This window comes from Cyprinodon tularosa, unplaced genomic scaffold (assembly GCF_016077235.1).
Source record: "Cyprinodon tularosa strain WSP-4 unplaced genomic scaffold, ASM1607723v1 ctg96, whole genome shotgun sequence".
Taxonomy (NCBI): domain Eukaryota; kingdom Metazoa; phylum Chordata; class Actinopteri; order Cyprinodontiformes; family Cyprinodontidae; genus Cyprinodon; species Cyprinodon tularosa.
The window spans coordinates 944160-966500 of record NW_024039740.1 but is presented as its reverse complement, the minus strand read 5'-3'; the positions used below and the strand labels follow the sequence as shown (position 1 = coordinate 966500).

The 22341-nt window shown below is 36.5% G+C and overlaps 1 protein-coding gene across 1 annotated transcript in view; it reads left to right on the top strand.

Moving 5' to 3' along the window:
• lrp1bb (low density lipoprotein receptor-related protein 1Bb) overlaps positions 1-22341 on the top strand; it is a 395850-nt gene that overhangs the window by 331507 nt on the left and 42002 nt on the right. Inside the window, exons 59-72 of the mRNA XM_038275471.1 lie at positions 1388-1569; positions 1869-2068; positions 4091-4279; positions 4416-4564; positions 4835-4928; positions 5134-5250; positions 8301-8420; positions 9183-9302; positions 12240-12356; positions 13843-13949; positions 15940-16072; positions 19510-19616; positions 19767-19899; positions 22206-22328. Coding sequence (XP_038131399.1) covers positions 1388-1569; positions 1869-2068; positions 4091-4279; positions 4416-4564; positions 4835-4928; positions 5134-5250; positions 8301-8420; positions 9183-9302; positions 12240-12356; positions 13843-13949; positions 15940-16072; positions 19510-19616; positions 19767-19899; positions 22206-22328 — 1891 coding nt within the window. The remainder of the gene's footprint in view (positions 1-1387; positions 1570-1868; positions 2069-4090; positions 4280-4415; positions 4565-4834; positions 4929-5133; positions 5251-8300; positions 8421-9182; positions 9303-12239; positions 12357-13842; positions 13950-15939; positions 16073-19509; positions 19617-19766; positions 19900-22205; positions 22329-22341) is intronic.

Here is a 22341-nt window from a genome sequence, read left to right as displayed (position 1 = left end):
TAAGCCTTTTAAAAATATAAATAAATAAAAGAAAAAAGTATTTTTCGTGATCTGCATGCTAAATAAAAGTTGGTTGGACACAATCCTTTTCCTTTAGGCATTTTAAGCTAAACATATCAAGATCTCTTTTATATTCGAATATGACCTTTTCAGAATGTTAAGAATAATCTTTTATAACATGAAGGGTCTTTACAAAGGTTTGTGGAGATTCTCGGCAGACCATAGGCTCTCCATTAAGTACAATACAGCATGAGAGCTGAACAGTCTTTTTAGCATGCATCAAACATCTGTATCAATGTGCTAAAGCTCCCGGTGGGAGAGAAAGATGCAAACTACACCAAGGATAGGTTGTGATGGTTCTTTGGAGACCAAAGGAAGTTGGATTTTTTTTCAGGCAGCAGCCTAAATATGTATAGTGCTTCCCAGGTTACCAGAGGAAATCCAATAATTTACATTGAATAGTGAGAGTGTCAAGAAAGAAGTAAAACCACCCAAAAAAAATTCAAACTCCTGGCCTAGGATATTCTTGCATGGAATTCTCATGTTCTTTCTGTGAATGCATGGGTTCTCTCCAAGTGTTTTGACTCTGTCCCACAGTCCCTGCTTGAGGAATTAATTGCCCTTAGGACCAAGCATGTGGTAGTGTCCCTGTGTTTCCCTGGGTTTAACCTGGCAAGGCTATAGGCTCTCTTTAACTCAAAGATTTTTGCCCCCCATAATTGTAATGTACAAGTGGTAGAACATGGATTGGTGTAACATTGGTGTATGTTCAGTGCTTCTTTTCCTAATTGGCAGTACTTATGTCTTTATCTCATTTTGAATTCTCTGTTAGTCTGCCACCATATGGTAACAAGGAAGACATTTGACTGTAGAGATTGATTTTAGAGAAATCACTTGTGGCTCCTTGACCTTATTAAACGAGTGCAAAACTGCAATGCCCCACCATGAGACTAATCAAGTAATGACCCTATGAGAAATCCTTCTGCTTAGAGAAACTAGTACTTATAAAATTAGCACTAGGAAAATGTAATACTAGAACATGAATACAAAATTTAAAAAAATCAATAAAGGTTTCCTGAAGTTAAAAAAAAAACCTGCTATAGCACAAATACACATATGAAGGGATGAATGTTTCCTTAAAAACTAGCATTAGAGGCATGCTTTTATCTCAAGTCAGAGAGACAACATCACAAAGCCATTCAGTTTAGGAAGTTAAGAGAGCAAAAAAGCAGTGAAAATACAACACCAATTGTGTTTGCCATAGCTTTTTATTTTACTATAAACACATTTTGCCTATTCTTTTTTTCTGCACTGTCATCAGCTAAAACTTTTGTCTTTTAAAACACTTCAAGTTAATTCAATCGATTTCCTTTCTGTTTTTGTACAGATTGTCCACAGGACAGCAGTGCCCAGCGCTTTAGCTGTGGATTGGATTGGTAAGAATCTGTACTGGTGTGATGCAGAGAAGAAAACACTTGAAGTGTCCAAAGCAAACGGCCTCTACCAGACCATCCTGATTAGTTCAGGTCTCAAAAACCCCACAGATCTTGCTCTTGATCCTCAGACAGGGTGAGAATATTACAACTTCATATTTTGCAATATTCTGAAGGGATTTTAGGGTCTTTTTTTTTTGTTTTTTTTGCTGTTGTCTAAGATTTTATTAGATGGTTGTTACATATATCATCAATGGAAAAGAATTAGCAGAACTATTTTCTTTTTACTATGTGATTGCATTGCACATTTTTACTTTCTTACTTTGGTTTGTCTGCTTAATATTTTGTATTGAATTATTTAATAAATAGTGCTTCATTTTAATGGTTCCTTCTTTCACATACAGCTTTTCTCAATTCTGCAATATTCCTGACTAGGTATGTGTTCTGGGTAGACTGCTGTGAGTCCCCTCAGATTGGACGTATTGGCATGGACGGCCGGGGGCAAACGGTTATCATTGACACAGAGATCTATAGCCCCACTGCTCTTACTATTGATTATACCAACAAGAGACTGTACTGGGCAGACGACAACCACATCCTATTTTCCAACATGGATGGATCCCAGAGACGCAAAGGTGAAAAAAATGGTGTAACATATATTTCACATTTTGATTTTGATAGCATGGCCAAATTAATGGGAATTTACCCTAAATTGTGTAATGAGTTTTAAAAGTAGTGCTCTTCATGTGAATTATTTTGCAAAACTGTCATTTTTTTTGTTTTATTTGTTTTATATTGTCATGTTGTAATCACAAACTTCAATGTACTTCATTTGGATTTAATGTGAGAGCAACACAATTTAGTGCATGACATTGAAGTGAAGAATTTGAGGCATGGTTTAATAACTCTACATGTTTCTAATGAATAATATTCATAAAAGTGTGGTGTGTATTTGGGTTCAGACTTTCTTACTCTGGTTTCTCAAAATACAACCCAGTTGCTTTCTTAAATGGAGCAGACAGTGCCATTCATTTTAGTATGAATAGTTCTTTTTTTTTTCTTCTGTGAATGTTGCAAAGGTTTGTTAAAATACATTAGTAAAGAAATCACATTACAGATACCAATATTCACATCAAACAGGTTTGAAATAGCCGTACAAAAGTTTAGCGATGGTTTAAGTTTGATAAGCTCACAGAGTACTATCTAATTTGTGTTCCAAAAATGGCACACCTGCAAATGTACAAAGATATGCCAATTTTCCAGGCACACAGGCTAGGAAAAAGCAAGATTAATCACACAAACAGCCAAGAGACATTTCATAAATCTAGAGGAGTAGCCGAGATCTGCAGCTCACTTGGGAGAATCTGTTGAGAGAAAAACTGTTAGTTATGGATACTTCAAATCTTCCCTTAGGTAAGAAGTCAAAATACAATTAATTGTTGTAGGAAAGTTATAAGAATGAGAAACATGATGCTGTAGGGTGCTGTCCACCATTATGAAGAAAACTAGTTTGTGTTGATGGGAAGAAAATATAAGAAAACCCGTTGGCTGCAAAAGAACCTATGCAGCTTGAACTATGGTGTAATAATTTCACTGAAAATCCAAAAAGCTCTACTTCTTTTTAAATTAAAATTGCAATTGGATTTTATTCCAATTTTCCTCTCCAGTAAACTCAGGCAACATATTTGTTGACATAATTGAAATAAGAAATTGAACAATTTTCTTTGTTGATCCAAACATTTTATTAAAATAAAATAGCTTGGTGAGAGTCCTTGTAATAAATGCAGAATACAGAGGAAAAAAAACAAGTTGGTGTTTTAAACAGTTTCACTCTACTGGCATAGTTTCTGAACATTTAAGGTAATCAAAATACCTGAGACCTCACACAGTTGTCTTTTTTAAAACCAAAGTATTATCCAGACGAAAGACAAAGATTTTCTCTTTGGCTCAAGGGCTTTTTTTTCTCATATTTAGAGTCCACTGTTGCAGGACTTTACCACTTCCTTGAAATGTTCTTCCTTGTATTTCACATTCATGGATCTGCATGCTAGTCTTTTCTGTTGCAGCAGACCCTATTTAAGCATAATAAAGTACCATATTACAGGGCTGAATGGACAAATAGTGTCCTGTGATTAAATTCAGTGTGACCAAAAATTGGTAATTGCTCCTGCAATTCGGATATTAGGATTTTTAAGGATTAATTGCCCAGCCCTAACATGTCCAGCCCTAACATGTACCTTTCATCAGGACAAAAACCATTGACTTTCAGCCAGAGTTATGGTTTTGATCAGATTAAACAGTATGTTACATTGACTTAGTCCGGACTTAAAGGTTTAATAGATATCTTCTACCCATTTCGTGTGTTTAGGATGAAACACTGAGGGAAAAGTTCAGGCTATGAACAGCTTTTTGAGAGGTAGTTAGATCTACAGTTTTTAAACATTTGAAAATCATGTAAAATTCCCATTTTCCACTATTTTGTGTTCATTTATGACATAAACATGAAGTACAGCCAATGGATACAGGTGGTTTTAGGTGAATAACATCTTGTAAGATTGATTTTTGTTAAATGTGTTAGACTGTTTTTATTTCCAGGGAGTGTTAAATTGTGATAACTCTTAAGAATACAGAATTTAATAGATGACTTCCTTCTCTAGTGTCCTATGACCACATCCAAGGAGTAATGGCACTGACTCTGTTTGAGGACTTTGTGTACTGGACTGATGGGAAGTCCAAATCACTCCGACGTGCTCACAAGACTACAGGTACTCAAGCGATTGAGCTTCTCAACTCCTGGCAAGCCATCAAATCCATTAAGGTCTACCACTCACTACGGCAGCCTGAAGGTACATAGCACAATAAGCACTCAAGTGTGAATCATTCAGCTAATAGTTCCCCATTTTTTTTTTTAGTTTGAAGGAAAAAAAAACATTGGTGTCAGACAGTTAGAGCTCTGTCTTGTACTTGTATCCCTATCTTCAGTACCCAAGCACCAGTGCCAGATTGCAAATGGTGGATGCAGCCATTTATGTCTTCTTTCCCCTGGTGGGGAACACAAATGTGCCTGTCCCACAAATTTTTACCTTGCTGCAGACAACAAAACCTGCCTCTCCAACTGCACCTCCAGTCAGGTCAGCTCCGTTATTCCTCCTCCCCCCCATGTCTACACCTGCTGTGATCATGTTGTTTGCTCCTCTGTTCTGATCAGTACTATTCCACCTGAAGGCAAATTGCTTTACCTTCATGGGCTTTTATTTTCTGACATGAAGGGTGAAGGAAATGTTTAGGTATTGATTTTAACTCTGGCTTTGAAGAATGTAGAAGTCTAACCAGGTAGGTGGGAATGCATGTTGACTTTAAATTGTGTTCTTCTTTTCCTTGTGATTTTTATTCCAACATAGTTCCGCTGTGGGACAGATGAGTGCATTCCTTTCTGGTGGAAGTGTGACACGGTTGATGACTGTGGGGATGGCTCAGACGAACCCCCTGATTGCCGTGAGTGGAATGTTATTTTATTTTTGCCTTTAAAATGGTTGCAACCTTTAAAAAAAAAAAAAAAAAGCGAATCTAGGCCAACAACATTTTATTCTCTTTGCTTACTTCTTGTTGTCAAATGTTCTGTCACAGCTTTTACTTCCTTTGTAAGATCTGTTCCATTTTGTATCTAAACGTACACATCGTTACACTTCTTTACAAACAGCGGAATTCAAATGTCAGCCTGGGCGTTTTCAGTGTGGCACCGGCCTCTGTGCTCTTCCTCCCTTCATCTGTGATGGAGAAAACGACTGTGGTGACAACACAGATGAAGCCAACTGTGGTAGGGGCAACAGAAAACTTATTTTACTGGAATATTTTGTAAAAGTCACTCACTTTTTACAATTAATATGTTAAAAGCATTAAGTGTAATTGATAGAAAATATTTCATACTTGGGGAATGGGGATAAGAAATTACTTTAAATTAATAAATAAAGGCAAGAAATAATTTTGGTTAACATGAGAAACCTTATCCAATCTAATTATCAAACACACATTCTCTACAGAACCATAGATGATGATTAAATTAGTGTGCAACTAAATGCAAATTAGATATTAGCCTAAATATAACACAGTTTGATCATATTTGAAGGTTATCAGAGGTATTTTTCTTTTTATGTGATAATGATCCAGAAATCTAAAAATAAGGATAGCAATAATATGCAAAAAACAACTGTATACTTTTTGAAGTATTTGTATTTTTGAAAACTCTAGCACATGCTGAGTCTACTTTTATTCTTCTTGTTTTTGCTTTTTCTTGTTTCCGGCAATCTTTGAGTCCACATGAAATCCATATGGGATTCCCATAATCCATTTATAACTGGTTGGCCCCTAAGCTTAAAGCCCATCTTTAGCAAATGAAGAGGTCTTTCACTTCAGTGGACAGAGAGGATCAGAGGGGAGTTCAGCGAGAGCTGCAGTGGAACAGTAAAGAGAACGCAAGAAGAAGCTGGAGGAGAGGCTCGCAAAGAACAACATGCAAAACCACTGTCAGATTTACTGTATAGTAATCTATGCATTTAACATTGCAATACTTGCAGTCATTGTTACTTTAGTACAATCATATCCACTATTGACTGCATGTAAGATACCTTTATTCTATTAGCAATTGTTTTGCCAATCAGCTTGCACATAACTTAACTAACCTCACACCACTTGTGTGTTTGTAAGAACTGCTGTAAGAAATAAATGTATCCATTGAAAATGGATCAATAAATTCTATATATAGTATTATTCAAAAAAATTATTTAACCTTGAACAGATTAGTTGTAGGGTAACCTGACAGCTTAGATGGAAGTCCGTGTCTTTACAGGTTTGCAAATGCAGCGGACTCATAGATTTGTCAAGGTGAAGGACTTAACAGTTCTAATATCTGTACATGTAACTATTATGGCCCTATTTGTGTTAGTGTGTTGCATTAATCCAAAATAAGTACATAGATGTGTGTGTTTTTAATGGAACTTAATAGGTGCTTAATATGGTAAAGGAGTAGCAAAACTTTAGAAAGCTGCTGTAACTACTTGCTTTTGAACATTTTAACAACCAAGATATCAGTTGAATAAAACATAACCTAGACTATAATGTAACCCTGATCAGTTTGTACCTGTATATTCAGTATTCTCAGTATTATTAAACAATTGATTAATGTAAAACACACTAAGCCATAATACCTAGAGAAACACAGCTCCTCTCTTGCTTACTTTTTTCATACATCTTCCAACTTTGACATTACATTGTTAAAAGTTGAGATGTTAATTTGAGAATTCTTACAGAGTCCCTTGAAAAAAAAAAAAAGTACTTTAATGCAAAAGATGCTTTTAGTCACAGTCCCAGTCGATGTTAGAGCTGCACTCGTTTTAGTATATATAGTTATTGCACAACATAATATCGCATTCCTGTGCTGGTATTGAATATACCATTGCACTTATTTATCTTATTTATTGGCTGGAATGATTTTTTTCCTAGAATTCTGTAGGTAAACGGCCTCCCAGATCCCTTCATTTATATCTGTTGTTACCCCTAACAACCGTATACGATTTCCTGTTAAGTTCTCGCTGTTCGAACTTCACAATAAAGGCTCAGGTGAAGCATGACATTATATACAAGACCATACATTTTTGGAAAAGCCCCAGAAGTGCTGAAAAAGTAGATCCCTTTGGTTTATCCAGAGCTGCGTCTAGATGACAGATTCAGCTGTAATTTTTAACAGAGTGGCGGAAACGGGCTTCCATATTTTAGTGTTAGGATATCCAGACTAGATTTATTTTTGACATATTCTGATAGTGGTGAGTAGGAGACCAGAAAAGAGGGAGTTAATGTCCCGAAGAGAGGCGTTGACCGACCGGAGGAGCTGATGTCCTGAGGAATTCACAGTTTTGGGAATGAAGTCTAGCCTCCCTCCATACAACTATTTTGCCAGAAGTCATGAACAAGGGCTTTTGAAGTTTTTAATTATATTGATTTTAATATTAAATTTTATCTCTACTCTTTTGTATATATATATATATATATATATTTTTTTTTTTTTTTTGCTGCTGTTATGCTATTTCTTTTTCCTGAGAGATGCTTGCTAATAAAATACTATTATACTTTAGCATACGTACATAAAAGCCTTTACTTTGAGTTATCTATTTTTTGAAAAGGTCTCCAATGGTTTGAAACCTTTTTATATGTGGTTTCTGTAAAATAAAATAGGAGCTATTTTAAAGGCTACCAATAGCCAAAACTTATTTATACACCATACTAGAGACCTGTAGTGTCAATGAAAATTCCAACCACTATTCCATCTGTTAGTTTGGCCGGATCCGTCGTGAATTCAGGATTACCGGAAGATAATTGATGATGTCGGCAGCAAGATCGTCCACCTGGCTGTTGCAAGAGACAGTTAGAAGGTCGGCGAATCAAGTCCCCCACCATAATGATCTCTCAGAATCCTATCATGATAATATTCTACAGGCATATGTCACCTGAGACCAGAAATAAATCAGCAGGCATTTCAAGTTTTTACAGAGAAACACAACAATGCAGCTGCAAAAAAAAAAAACAAAAAAAAAAATGCATTAAGATGTCAACCAGATGTTTAATGGAACTCCAGAAATTTTGTATTTTAATGATAAACTATTTTCTTTAATCTTGACCCAAACTAACGTATTCACTCAGGTGGGTTCTTGGTAAGACTTGCAAAGTTTATAATTAGGGGCTGTCTTGATCTTTTTATTTCTGTTTATCTTTTCTCACTTCTTTTAATCAGTTTGTTGATTAGATTTGCCCTTGGTCCATTTCCTTTGGTCTGAATTTTCTCTATCTCTTTCAATTTCCAATTTCCCTCTTTAGAGACCTACATCTGCCTGTCAGGCCAGTTCAAGTGCACCAGAAAACAGAAATGTATCCCCTTAAACCTGCGCTGCAACGGTCAAGACGACTGTGGTGACGGAGAGGATGAGACAGACTGCCGTAAGAATCTGCACATTTATTTTTATTATCTTTGAGTATCTATTACTAAGGCCTTGGAAAAACATTATTTTTTTGTTTCTACCAACACCAACTGTATTTTATAGACAAAAAAAACCCCTTATATTTCATGCCTAGAGTTGAACTAACTTTTAATTAGTAGCACACTATGAGGATGGCATAGTCCTTATTTGGCATTCCAGAGACAACCTCTGATATGGCCAGCTTTTGTGAAAAGGGATTAGAAATTGAATCACATTGAGGATAAGAGCAGATTTTGTCTGCAATGATGTAACTCATCAGGATATCACACCCTATTCAAGACTTTTCACCGGATGCGTTTGTCTTTGCGATGATTACAGAAGGGGTGAGAGAGAGGCAAGGAGATTGCAGGAAAGTCAGGAGGGGAAAAAAGACTTTAATTAAAGTGAAGCTAATTACTTCAGCCCTGCTTAAACTTCCAGCATGATTGGATGTGTTTTTGAATGCACCTTTGTAATGAACACAGCCCCACTGAAAATTAAAATGCTATTTGAAACAATGTCACATTATATAAAAAAGGAGCTGCTCTTACCTTGTTGTAATATAGCAGAGAAAAAGGGGGGCAAATGAGATGTGGGAGGCATAATTTGCTTTCTCACTGCGTCTTGCGTCTATGGCTTTCCATGATGACTCAGGTCTTTTTACATAAATGATTTCATCCACAAAGAGGAAATATGTTGCCCTTCTTTTTGCTCACTTTTTCTTTTTTGGGTCTAAATACAGCTGAAAGCACCTGCTCCCCCGACCAGTTCCAGTGTAAGGCCTCCATGCACTGCATTTCCAAGCTTTGGGTTTGTGATGAGGATCCCGACTGTGCAGACGGATCAGATGAGGCCAACTGTGGTAAGTACTTTCCCAGAAAGAACTTTCATCCAAATCTGGTTTAGTTTGGGAAAACTTTACCCTTGAGTTGACGTCCAACACATCTAAATCTAAATGCCTTGAAGGCAACCTGCCAGCATTGTCAAAGACTTTTGTTCAATTAATAATATCACTGAAATGGTGATGCCTACTAACAGTATTATAATTTCTAAATCACAAATACTAAATCATGAAAGCTCTTCTGCAGCTTGAACAGACATGACATGAGTTTAATCTTTCTCTGAACCTACAATGGGGGGGTTAGTTCATAGTGGGAAATGCCCATTGCATCATGCTGAAAAGAGAGGTTTATTAAATTGCCAAGTCCTGTAGCAAAACCAGAAGGTTGGCATTATTAGTTCATTGATCCAACAAGGGTTAGAAATGTCTGTGAAAGCTGGTTTATCAAACTCCTGGAGACTTTTGCTGATAAAAATACTTGTATTGGAAAGAAAACTCAGTTCACCCCAAGAACTTTAGAATTTTGACCTATCACTTTTGACCTATCACAAAGAAAACTCTCAAAAGGGGATATGGGTAAGTTGTGAAACATGAAATATTTGAAAACTGCCCCCAAGCCTTCACGCCATGTTGAATATGTATGACAATATTTTTTTGTTTTTACAAGACTTTGCTTGGTCTAAACAATAAAGTTATCCTTGGTTGCATCAGCTACAACTTGAGTAGTTAATAGAGCATAAAGCATTATGCTGCTTTTAGATTTCACCTCTTCTGTAAACCGAATGCTAGAAACTCAAATCCTTAACATTCAAGGGCTGCAAACATAACAGAAACAATAGACAATGTGAAACAATAATAGGTGCACAACCTCAGTCGCAGTGTATGTTGGTTTAACATTTTTATTTGACATGTGGATTATCTTCTTGAGTTTTTTAAGGGAAGAGGATTTTCTTTCACAAATATATTTATCTAATACGAATAAGATGATGTAAGAGATTAGTTTATTTACTCACATTTCATTCACAACTACTTTTAGATGAACTTGGTTGTCTTTGGTTGTCGCATCGTAGAGGTAACCTAATGCTTTTAATAAAGGGTTCCAATATAGAGTAAATCGATATTTATTATCTTTTTTTTTTAAATCATTTATTAACATGTTACAAATGTGATTGGCATTAACCTTTTCCTGTCAAAGAACAGGGACTACAGTCCTCCAACCAGCTACATGGAAAACTAAGATTGTTCCCAACATTAACATAAATGTAGCTTAAAATAATGTCAGAAATGTCAGAAAATCTTTTATTACACACTGTGTTGGTCATTAGTGCATTTATATTATTAATTGATCTACTTTCTTTGAATCAGCTGATTGCGTCCTGTTGCTACAGTCCGATATATGAGGGCTTGGAGACTAAAGAATAATTTTTTTAATCTTTTGTTAGTAGATTAAATTTTATTGTATGAATGTATTTAACATGATATAACATAATATACCTGTAAATCTGGGATTTTTCATGTCATTAATTTCAACACATTCATTTGAAAGGGTAAACTCTCCAATTTCTTTTGCATTACAGCAGATTCATCTAGGTATACTTAAAAAAAGAATATTCTTTTTTTCTCTGTACAATTCTGACACAGGAATTATGTCCAGCTTGTTTGTTTGTGTTTTATAAGTGGTTGTGGTCATGTTTACATTGACTGTTTGAAGCATTTCAGAGCATAAGGACAAGTGATTGGTCTGGCTTAGACTGAACACCATCCAATTTATACTTCACTTACTCTGGTCCTCATGCTTTGATGTAATGGATTTCTTTCTAACATCTGTTTTGTGTTGTTTTTTTCTTCTTGTTTTTAGCTTCTTCTGCTGCTATGTGAAAGCTAAATAGGTTAGAATAAAACAAACAAAACCACTTTGTGCTCTAATGGCATGTGTTTCTTGAATTGTGTGTGGGCAAAACAAAACAAAATGTTGCCTATAAGGGTTTAACCAACTCTTAGAGAATTACACATTTTTATGTGTACATTTTTGTACCTCTGTACCTTTCCAAAATATTACCACTTACACATACATTTAAATACTGGATTCAGCTAAAATACTCGCTAATATGTTCCTGCTTTGTGCACGTTCCTGTTTCTTCCCCCTGCTATGCTGAAACCCTAGAGTCTGCTCTGTATATTGAACAGTAAAGCACCCAAAGATGGTTCTACCAATATCATTGTCCCTGAAAATGATGCCTTTGGAATATTAATTTTCTGTGCAAATCCTTCGACTTCAAACTTAATATGCCTGGGACCACTTTCCCCCACTTCAAGACTGATAATATCCTCTATACTTTTCCACCAGAAAGATTTAATTCAAAACCTCCTCACTCTTGGAAGGACAGATTTAGTTTTGTCAATCCATTCGACATGTATTATCTGGGGTTTTTTGCTCAAGGTAATTAATTATGTTTTGGGTTTTTTGTATTAGTGACATTATCAGTTCAAACTTTTGTGAGGTGATAATTAAGAGCCTAACAGAAAGAACACAGCAGCATGAAAATGATCAAATCAGTCTTTTTTGTTTTTTTGTTTTAATAATCAAGTATTGATACACGTTGCAGTATCCAATAAAAAAAAGACAAAAAGCATAATGGAGTTTTTTTCCATTTTTTACGGTTACGTCTTCTGCAATAATGAGTAAAGGAGCTGTTTAGAAACATTTAATTCTGCCAACTTTTTTTCACCTATCTATACAGCAGGTCCAGCAGCATAGTTAGGTATGGAATTTTACTTTGTATTCATTTTTTGAATGCACCGTATTTTGAGCTCACATTCAGGCTTGCTCAGGGAAGCCCTGAGGAAACGATGAATACACTTTAAAATACGATAGCTAGTCCTTTATTAATATTCATGCTCTTTGAAGCCATCTTCATCGTTATGTTTTCTTTCTATTTGTCGCCGCTGATGAAAAAGATGAAAAGACCTGTGGACCTCATGAATTCCGCTGTGAGAATAACAACTGCATCCCAGACCACTGGAGGTGTGACAGTCAGAAGGACTGTGGAGATGGCTCAGACGAGGAGAACTGCAGTGAGTACACCTGACAACTTCACATGCTCTTAGCTCTGTTTATTTGCTTGTATAAACCATTGATGCTTTGCACTTACTGTGAAGAATGTAACGCCCTTGAGGACACCTGACTGCCTTTTCTACCAACCATAACAACACTTTGTCTCGTTCGTTGATATATAAGCAGTTTTGTGCATTCAGAGCAATGCTGTTTTATCAAGCCTGCATAAACTGCCATTGTCAAGCACACTCTTTATATCTTTGCTGCTTTTCTGAGAAGAATTTTGAGCTTAGACTCCTGGGCTGCTTTATCCACTCATAAAATGACACTTGCTAACCCACCTTGTTAAATCTCACATCCTGTTGTGTACTCAACCCTTTGTATTTGCGTGGGAGGAATTGTTTGCCTGTATGTAAGATGAGCTCATGCATATAGTCTCAGTCTGATTTTTTTTTTTCTTTTTTTGCAGTGTGTGCACATTTTCCTGATTTATTAGATGCTTGTGCCTCCAAACCTATTAATGTCACTTAAAATGCAAATAAAGGGCAGTCAAGGGTTGAATGGGAAAAAAGACATAAAGCAGCTGGGCCAGCAGACAATGGAGGGGCTGCAAATCAGATTTTGCTGCAATGCCTGCTGGGAGTCTCTCTTGCGGCTAAACTCATAATACATGCCCAGAGTTAGCTAACAGTCCATGATAACAAGGGAGGACCAAGACAATGGATCTGATCCAGCTGTTTAGCACCAGTCTAATATTGCCCTTGGGGAGAGGCTACCACTATATAGCAAAAATAAGGCTCTTGTCTGTGGGAATTTCTAAGTTGTGATTATAAGAGCTGCAATTAATGGGTAGCAGTGGTTCAATTGTATGTTTAGGTTTATGCATTTTGCAAAATACATTCATCATTTATATATATGTGTGCGTGTGTGTTTGTCCCTATATATATTTAGATATTATTTGCACATAGCAAGTCTTACATTAAGGCTGCAATAAACCCAATATTACAAATGGCTTTTCAACGTTTTATAAATTTTAACGCCATACTTTCTTGTTTTCATTTTGGCAATGTAAAGCAATGGACTTCCGATTGAGCAGACATGCTTATTCACTTGTGCTCGATTGCTTTTTTTAAATACTGATCGGACATCCACTCAGAGCGCACATCGGAGGATATGCATTCAAGCATGCAACTGACAATGTGAAGTGATGATAGTTTTCTTTGACTATACATCTGTTTGTAATTCTGCATATTCAATGTCTCTCAATAGTTAATACTGTTAAAAAAAATCAGCCTTAACCATTAATTGAGTTCTGCACCTGTAGGAAAATGCACCTGCATTTTTTAGTAAGCACTGAATGTTACATGTGAATGTAGTCCTCTAATCTTTTTTACCATTATATAACTACAGGATACTGTATATAAAAAAACACTTGAATGCTTTTTTCATTTATGTATCTTTTGTAAAGAATACAAATTTTTTACTTTTTCGTCTATTTTCATACAGGGCCTGTCACCTGCAACCACAAAGACTTTGCCTGTGCAAATGGGGAGTGCATTTCTTCACGTTTCCGTTGTGATGGAGATTATGACTGCTTGGATAATTCAGATGAGGTCAGAAACTGTGCCTGAAACACCTTTTAAAGTCTTATTGTTTTTAAATTATTTTAAGAATAAATGACGGTGCAAAAAAAATGACTTACATACTGTCTTGCATATGTTTTTTAATAGCCTGCACAAAGGAAGCGTACAGAACTGCTTCTGAAGTTATTACTGAATATTTGCTCTTTTAAAGCTTGAAACTGCCCTTGTCATTTGACACTGATATGCAATGAAAATAAGCTAAGGTCGTATTTTAGCAGTATTATCGTTTGCCGAGAAAATCAAGTAATAAAGCCAATTAGGGCCAGAAATATTTGTGATTTATCATACAAGGACAAGAGCTTGGTATTAAAATTCATTATTCTTTTGAATTATTTGCCCTTTTTAGCATTAGCTATTAGAATTTTTGTTTTACGCATCTAATTTTGAATACAGGTGCTGAAATGTAATTAACACCGTTTTTAGGTTTATCCCACGTGTACACTTACTGGCATTTTTTTTATTTTGACTTCAATTAAGGTCAAAAATAAACACCCAGAAGGAATGGTCCAATTAGGATGTAATTTGAAAGAAGTTCTCTGTGTTTAAATCTGGTAACTATTTGGTCTATATGGACCTATTAATCACAGCTTTGTGCAGCATCCAACTATCAGTGAAAGTGGTATATATATATAATTCTGTAATATAAGCAATCTAATATCCAAAGAGAACAATATTTGTAGTCAGAGTGCTCCGTTTAAGCCTGTAGATAGAGGGATGAATGGACACACTTTAGCACATTGTCCACACTATTTAAAATTTTATCTTCATACAATTTTTTCCCTTCAAACTGAAAAAAATATTTTTTTCATGACTCTAAAACTAATTATTGGGTTTTTTAGAGTCCTCTAGCTGGGTGTTGAAAGCAGTTCATCACTTTTTTTTTTTTTCTGAGAACTCAGAATACATAAGAAAGCACAGCCCCATCACCTGTTTGCAAACCTTTGAAGCTGTGAGTGAACTGTGAGCTATGGGTGAGACTGCAGTATTATATCATTAGCTTGCACTAGTTTTAAGTCTAGTTAAAAAAATGAAGTTCAGAATGGAGACACAGTAAGATATTTTCGTTTAAAGAACAGTTTAGTATTTGAAGATACATTTTTGATGTATATCAACTGTTATATTATGAGCTGTTATGATCTCCTGATCTGGATTTTTCGTTCTGTTTTTACTCTGCGTTTTAAGCTACACGTTGATCAGTGTCATTCTGTGTTTTCCATGTCATTACTTCCATTTACTGTCATTATGCATGGATTGATAATCAAGATCTAGAAAGTAAAAGCCCGTAAAGGGATCAGTTCCGACCATTTTTATTTGACTGGCCCAGTCCCAAACCGACACCTAAACACTAACCCCCCGTTTGCTTCAACCTGAAGTCCTCCACCTGAGGCCTTGGTGCTTCGGGGTTCTCTGCTCAATCTCAGTTGTTCCTGGGGTTATGCACTTCAAGCAGAGACTGCATATAAGTTTTTGCTGTGTCTATCACTTCCACTTCTGCTTATCTGTCTACCTACTCAGATAGCACTATTTTGCGATGGTCAGCCATTAGCTCTCTGTCTGTTTAGACAAGGATGTCCTGTAGGATCTTTTGTCAACACTTTTTTGTGCAATTTTTTTGCACAAAGGTACTTTTATGTGCCTTATACGTATTCAAGACTTACTGGAAAAAAAGATATGTATTCTGATCTTGGAACACATTCACTCCATGTATCACTAATAACCATTAGTTTTCCCTTTTAATCTTTGTTTGAAACAAGCTTTTGAAAACAGAAACATGTTTTGTTGACACCTTTTTAATATCTTTTAGAGGCATTTGTTCATTTTTCAATTATTTTCACCTCAATACCTCTTCTGTGTTTTATAGCTAATTAGATGTGTGAAATACAAAAAAAGTAGGCTATAAATTGAAATTTTTTTTCTTTGTAATAATTTTTTTGTCCTTTCTCCATATTTTTTTTCTCAGAGAGGGTGTGAGGCTCACTGCGCAGATGACCAGTTTCGGTGTCACAACAACCTCTGCATCTCTCTCAAGTGGTTATGCGACGGTCAAGAAGACTGCAAGATGGGCGAAGATGAAAAAAACTGCCATGGAACAGGTATGAGCCTAAAAAAATATATACTCATATGACTTATATCTTGTCTCAAATTACGCTAGAGGTTTTGTGAATTATTCCTCAGAACAAAAGTTTCCTATACAAAAAGCAGCATTATTCATAATTCATTTTTTTTGGGGGGGGGAGAAAATGGGTAGTTTTTGCTGCTCAGCCGGACTGAATCACATGGGGAGAAAAAAATCAAACATCAAACATTGATAGCTACAGCATATGATCACATAATGATTAGTGGGAAGTGAATGCATTTTCTTTGACAACAAAATCAATCTCCATTTGGAATACTGCTGTGAAAAGAATCAAAATAGTCAAACCATAAACACACTGGAAGTGCTCATCCAGCCTCTGAATATACCTAAATAGTTTTGTTGATGTGAGAAGAGAACAACAGCAACTCACAGACGCACATCTCACAATCCAAAAATAAAGATATAGTGGAGGATGCTCTTTTTCCGGGTGGATCATCAAAATAAGTGGTCCGTCTGATTGTCAATCATTCTCGTGATATTTTGTAAGTAAGGCCGTCCTTCGTGCTCATCCCCAAGAAGCTATCTTACCTCTCGGGAGTGGGTACAGGTTGTCCTCCACTATACCTTTAACTATGTGACCACATATTTCAAAATGAAACAATTACATTTTAAATCAAATTGAAGATATATTGGATGCAAAGGAGGGAACCCAATGCTAAACCTGAAGTAGTTATTTGATAGTTTATTAGTTTGTTGAGTTGTCATTGTTTGCCACTGTTTAGTTGTCCCTCACAAATCAAACAGCAGGTTTAAATCGGAGACACCCCACTTTTACTGAAAACCTATCCAGGAGTCTCTGCAATTCTGTTGGCTCGCACTACTGCTCCTGTACAACCTATACTTGCATTACTGTTTTTTAAAATGTTATAGATTAATAATCATAAAAAGGCTACATTTGTATGGTTTCAATAAATAATATTATCAAAACAAAACAAAAAAAATGTTTCTTATGCTGATTAGTAAAGGTGGGAGGATAAATAGGTGCATAGACAATTGAGTAAAACCAAAACCAATATTATAATAAAAACTTCTCAGAGACACTTGAAAAATATGCAGATTAATTTTAAAAGCATATCATCAAAATTACAAATATTTTTTTTGTATCAGGTCATTTTCAGAGAAAAAAAGTTTTTTTTCTCCATAAAACAATGAGAAGATTCGTTTAAGAGAAATCATAATACTTAAGGAATTGTCTCTCTTTTAGGACAGAGTTAATCTACAATTTAGTAAACACTGCATGATTAATCATATTTTCGACCACTTCAACTCTTTGAATTCTGCTGCTTTGGGAAAATTTGCGGCTGTTTAAGGCTGGAGGAACTCGAATTCTCTGAGCCAGACATGGTTGATTTCGTACACTGTGGGCAGAGGGAGGAGTTGGAGGGAATGGAGCAGCTGGCTGTGAGATATTAACAAGTCTGATGAACTTATGAATAGCTACTTTCGTTGCCAGGAGCCCGGGCGTGTCATCCACATTGCTATATTCATTGGATAAAATCTTCTGACATCATCAGTCAGAAATCACATGCGATTAAAAACACATTCTGAGACACACACTTGAGTCACTTATTTTATTTACATACAAACATAATTTTACACTTTTTCTACAGTTAAAAACTTGTTCCTTCTGCACCGCATAAAGATGAACATCTGTCTGGAGGCTCTTAGATGTACAGACACCTGTGGGTTCAACCAAATGGTTAACGCCGTGGATTCTGACAAACCCCCTATTCCACCGTTTCAGAGTAGAGCGGTTTGACTCAGATCACACAAGGATTTCATCATCTTACAGTAGGGGTTTAAACATGGAAGCTTTAAATAGAAAAATAAAGTGGTTAGTTGGCCAGTACAACTGTTGTCTCGCATGCCTGCTCTTAATCTGGTCACATTACCCATCAGCTGGTGCCTTTTCCTTTCTGCTGTTATCTTTATAAATTACATGAATCATGTAAACATCTAAAAATAAACATTTGTGGTCAATAGTGTCCTATGACATGAGATTCTCTGGTTGCTCTTCGCTGCAGAAAACGTTTTGATGTTTTATACCAAAATGTGATCCATTGTCTGCACATGTAGTGTTTAACTTCACTGGATCCCTTGCTTTATAGAATCTCACTTCCTGCCTGAAAGATCCAATCTACATCAGATTGAGGGGAACTTGAAGCATCAAGCATGAAAGATAATGCAGTGACGCTTTGTGGCGAGCCCAGTGGAACCACTTCCATTGACTAATGTGACTGTGTCCAACCCAGTAGATGGGGTTGGATGCTCTGCGGACTATTCGTGGTGTTAAAGCTATGGTGAAACGTGGAAGTTAAGCCAGTAGTTCTCAAACCTGTTCTTCAATCATATCTACCCTGCATGTTTTAGATATCTGCAGCACACCTGATTCAAATACTTGCACGACCTCCTTAGCAGCCTTCAAGTGTTGCAGAAGCCTGTTAATCATTTCATTATATAGGTCAGGTGTGTGGCAGTGAGGAGAAATCTAAAGCATGCAGGGCAGTGGTACTTGAGAACAACTAGTCTCTTCTCTAAATTCTGACAGAGGTCACTGAGCTTCTGGCCTCTTCTAATTCAACTGGAGGCAGGCTTGAAGCTGCTATCTTCCTTACAGACATGGAATCAATGGTAAACCCCTTTCCTAGTCCGTGGCGGCGAGAGCTGCTGGAAAACAAAAATAAAAAAAGACAGTGATTGTGGATGCATCAAAGAATGAAGAATTTCTGTCACTGTAAAGCATAATTCATTTTTATTGGAGTCATTCAGGCTAGAATGTATAATAATACACTGATTAAATCGTATCTGTATATTATTGCAGAACAGTTCAGGTTGTGCCTTAACAGTCTATGAAAGAGGTTTATAGAAAGAAAATATAGACCAGGCCTGGGTGATATCGTTCAAAAAATGAAAATTTCAGATTTGATCATAGCAAATCGATTTATCAATTTTCAGTCTTCTTTTCATCTAATGAAAGGAAATTGAATATATTTTATAAATTGCCCTTTTTTTTTTTCAAGCATTTCATCTGTAAGTATAATCTCATTTCAAAGTGCAACAAAATACAACCTGTCAAGTGCAGATGTTCTTTTTTTACTCCTGTTCCACTTTCCCGGGCAGTGAAATTTTGCCCAGCATTTGTCTGGGTCTGCTTATGACGAGTAAAAAACTGCTGACACAGCCACAAAGCAAGGGGGCAACACAGAGAATGAAAGGGCACATCAGAATTTGGAGGTTTAAGGTCTAAACCTAAAACTCCAGAGTGCAGCCGTTTCCCTGAAATGAAGTTCTGCTGCAGTTTTACATGCCAAATACTTCCCATAATCCTGCTTTTCATGCAGTGAAAATACAGAAGTAAATCAATTATAATATCTTTGCACTTGTATGTTCTAGTTGTCCCTTCCTGCTCTGTGAATGAGTATGTGTGTGCCAGCGGAGGATGTGTGTCGGCTAGCCTGCGCTGCGATGGGCATGACAACTGTCTTGATGGCTCAGACGAGGTCAGTAAGGCTTCACATGTTTTCAGTTATTAAAGGAATCTCATACCAATGAGTCCTTATTGTGCAGACAATTTTAGAAAATTAACCTGTAAAGAGTTTTTTATCCACTGGTTACTGCCTGAGGATTTTGTGTTTTATTGTTGCGGACAGATTGGTTGTGTGAAGGAGTGCAGAGAGGATGAATTTCTGTGCCTGAATCGTGCTCACTGCATCCCTCGGCGCTGGCGCTGTGATGACGTGTTGGACTGCATGGATCACAGTGATGAGGAGAACTGTAACCATGGTAAATTGAAAAAAAAAAAAAAAGTATTTGGATAATACTAAGATTGGTTATGTCATATAGTTCCAGTTAGAAATTTACACATAGATATGTTTTTATGTATGATGTCTTTTTACTGTGTTTTCCAACATTTAATTATCCCTTAACCTGGAAAAAAATTTATGCCTTTTAATCATTTTTTGATTTATAGAGATATATACCAAGACACCAATTTGGTTTGAAGGTGCTGAACCATTTTTGTTGTCAAAAAAGTATAATTTTGGATGAAAGCTACACTTTTTAACAGAATAGGTAATGCTTAGTAAGATTAATTCCAATTTTTTGCAAGGCTGAGGTAGGTGCCTTTTTCTAAACTGCTTTGTCCAAATTTAAAGTGGAGTATGTGATTGTATCAGTATGGGAACACTCAATGGTGTTCAGATTTTAATCATCTAACTCGATGTGAAGTAGGGTGAACATTACTATGGTTGAGATGAGACTAACTCAACTAAAATTTAGAGTAATTGAAGAAAAGTTTCTCAGATTAGCTGAATTCCTAAGGACACCATCCAGCGGTTTAGTATTGTGGAAGCAGCATGATGCTGTGAGGCTGTTTTGCTGCCAGCCAATCCTTCACATATATTACATCTGATATACTTTTAACCTTTGCTTAAAAGTCAGGTCTATGCAGGTAAACAATCTGAATAAACTAATTTCATTTTTGATCAGAAGTGTTTATAAATATCGAAATGAAAATATGTCTGGAGCTTGTTAATGGCTCCCAAAAAGCATGTATTGGTGTTTTTGGTATCTGACTGGAACACTGTTATGAATATGAAAAATGTGAGTTGTTTATAAACTGAGTTTTCTTATGCTCAATGTCCAATTTCAATATTAGAAGAGTAAAGCAAGGACATTTTTATAGAGATCAGAATTTTTCAGACAGACAATCTGACAAACAGCAATAAATGAATCAACCAAATACATACAAAAAAGACTTGTTAACATCAACCAAACCAAACACCAGTTTCCAAACTAACTAAATTCACCTTAAAGGAATAGTACACCCAAAACATGATTAGCCTTCATTTTCTACTCACCCCCATGCTGAACAAAACTCTGGAGTACTTTTTTGATATCTCAAATGCATCTGGAGATCTGGGAGGCTTCTTGCTGTCTGCTGACATTCAAATAATGGAGGTCTATGGCGCCCGAGACAGAAAGGTCCATAAAAGTCCACAAAAACGTGTCAATATTCCTCCATACTGCTCGTCCAATGTAATCCAAGTGTCCTGAGTGGGTAGCATCCAGAATTTACTCGAAACGAAGTCATTTAGAACGTTTTAGAGCCTAAACAGTAGTGTATAGGACTTCCTAATAGCGCCCCCATGCGCGCTCACGATTCTACGGAAGCCGGCAGACCAAACCAGCGCATTCAGCTCGGCAAAGAACTCATGCTCTTCCTCAACACTGAAGTCCTCAGACATTTTTCTTTCGTTGTTTCTTTCTTTGCACAGGTAAACAGCACATTTCTTCTTCTACGCTTGCATTATCGGCAGAGCAGACGCTGAATGCGCACGTTCTTCCGGTTTGGTCTGCCGGCTTCCGTAGAATCGTGAGCGCGCATGGGGGCGCTATTAGGAAATCCTATACACTACTGTTTAGGCTCTAAAACGTTCTAAATGACTTGGTTTCGAGTAAATTCTGGATGCTACCCACTCAGGACACTTGGATTACATTGGACGAGCAGTATGGAGGAATATTGACACGTTTTTGTGGACTTTTATGGACCTTTCTGTCTCGGGCGCCATAGACCTCCATTATTTGAATGTCAGCAGACAGCAAGAAGCCTCCCAGATCTCCAGATGCATTTGAGATATCAAAAAAGTACTCCAGAGTTTTGTTCAGCATGGGGGTGAGTAGAAAATGAAGGCTAATCATGTTTTGGGTGTACTATTCCTTTAACATAAATAGAAACAAAACCTTCCACCAAATAAGGGGTATTAAGAAGTGAAACTTATTTTTCAACCACCCTTGCCCTCATATTGCACTTAAATTTACTTCAAGTACAGTGACCTTCCTGTTTAACTTGTTTTTTTTTTCCAATATTTACATACACAAGATGAAAGCATAATTCGCAAAGTCAGATGAAAATGTATCTCTAATGCACAGAAATAGATTTACCCTTTTATTTGCATGAGGTACAGCGATCCATAATGCCTTCATAACTGTGGAAAACAATCCGCCTTTGTTTTCAATTAAATTTGATTTGAAGCTGTTGTATCTAACTTGCAGTACCAAAAGTTTATGAAACTTGTATTTAACTGCAGGAGCCTTCTTCTGTCGGGCCGATGAATTCATTTGTAACAACACCTTATGTAAACTCCACACATGGGTGTGTGATGGCAAGGATGACTGTGGTGATAACTCTGACGAAGATACAGAAATGTGTGGTAGGTGTAATGT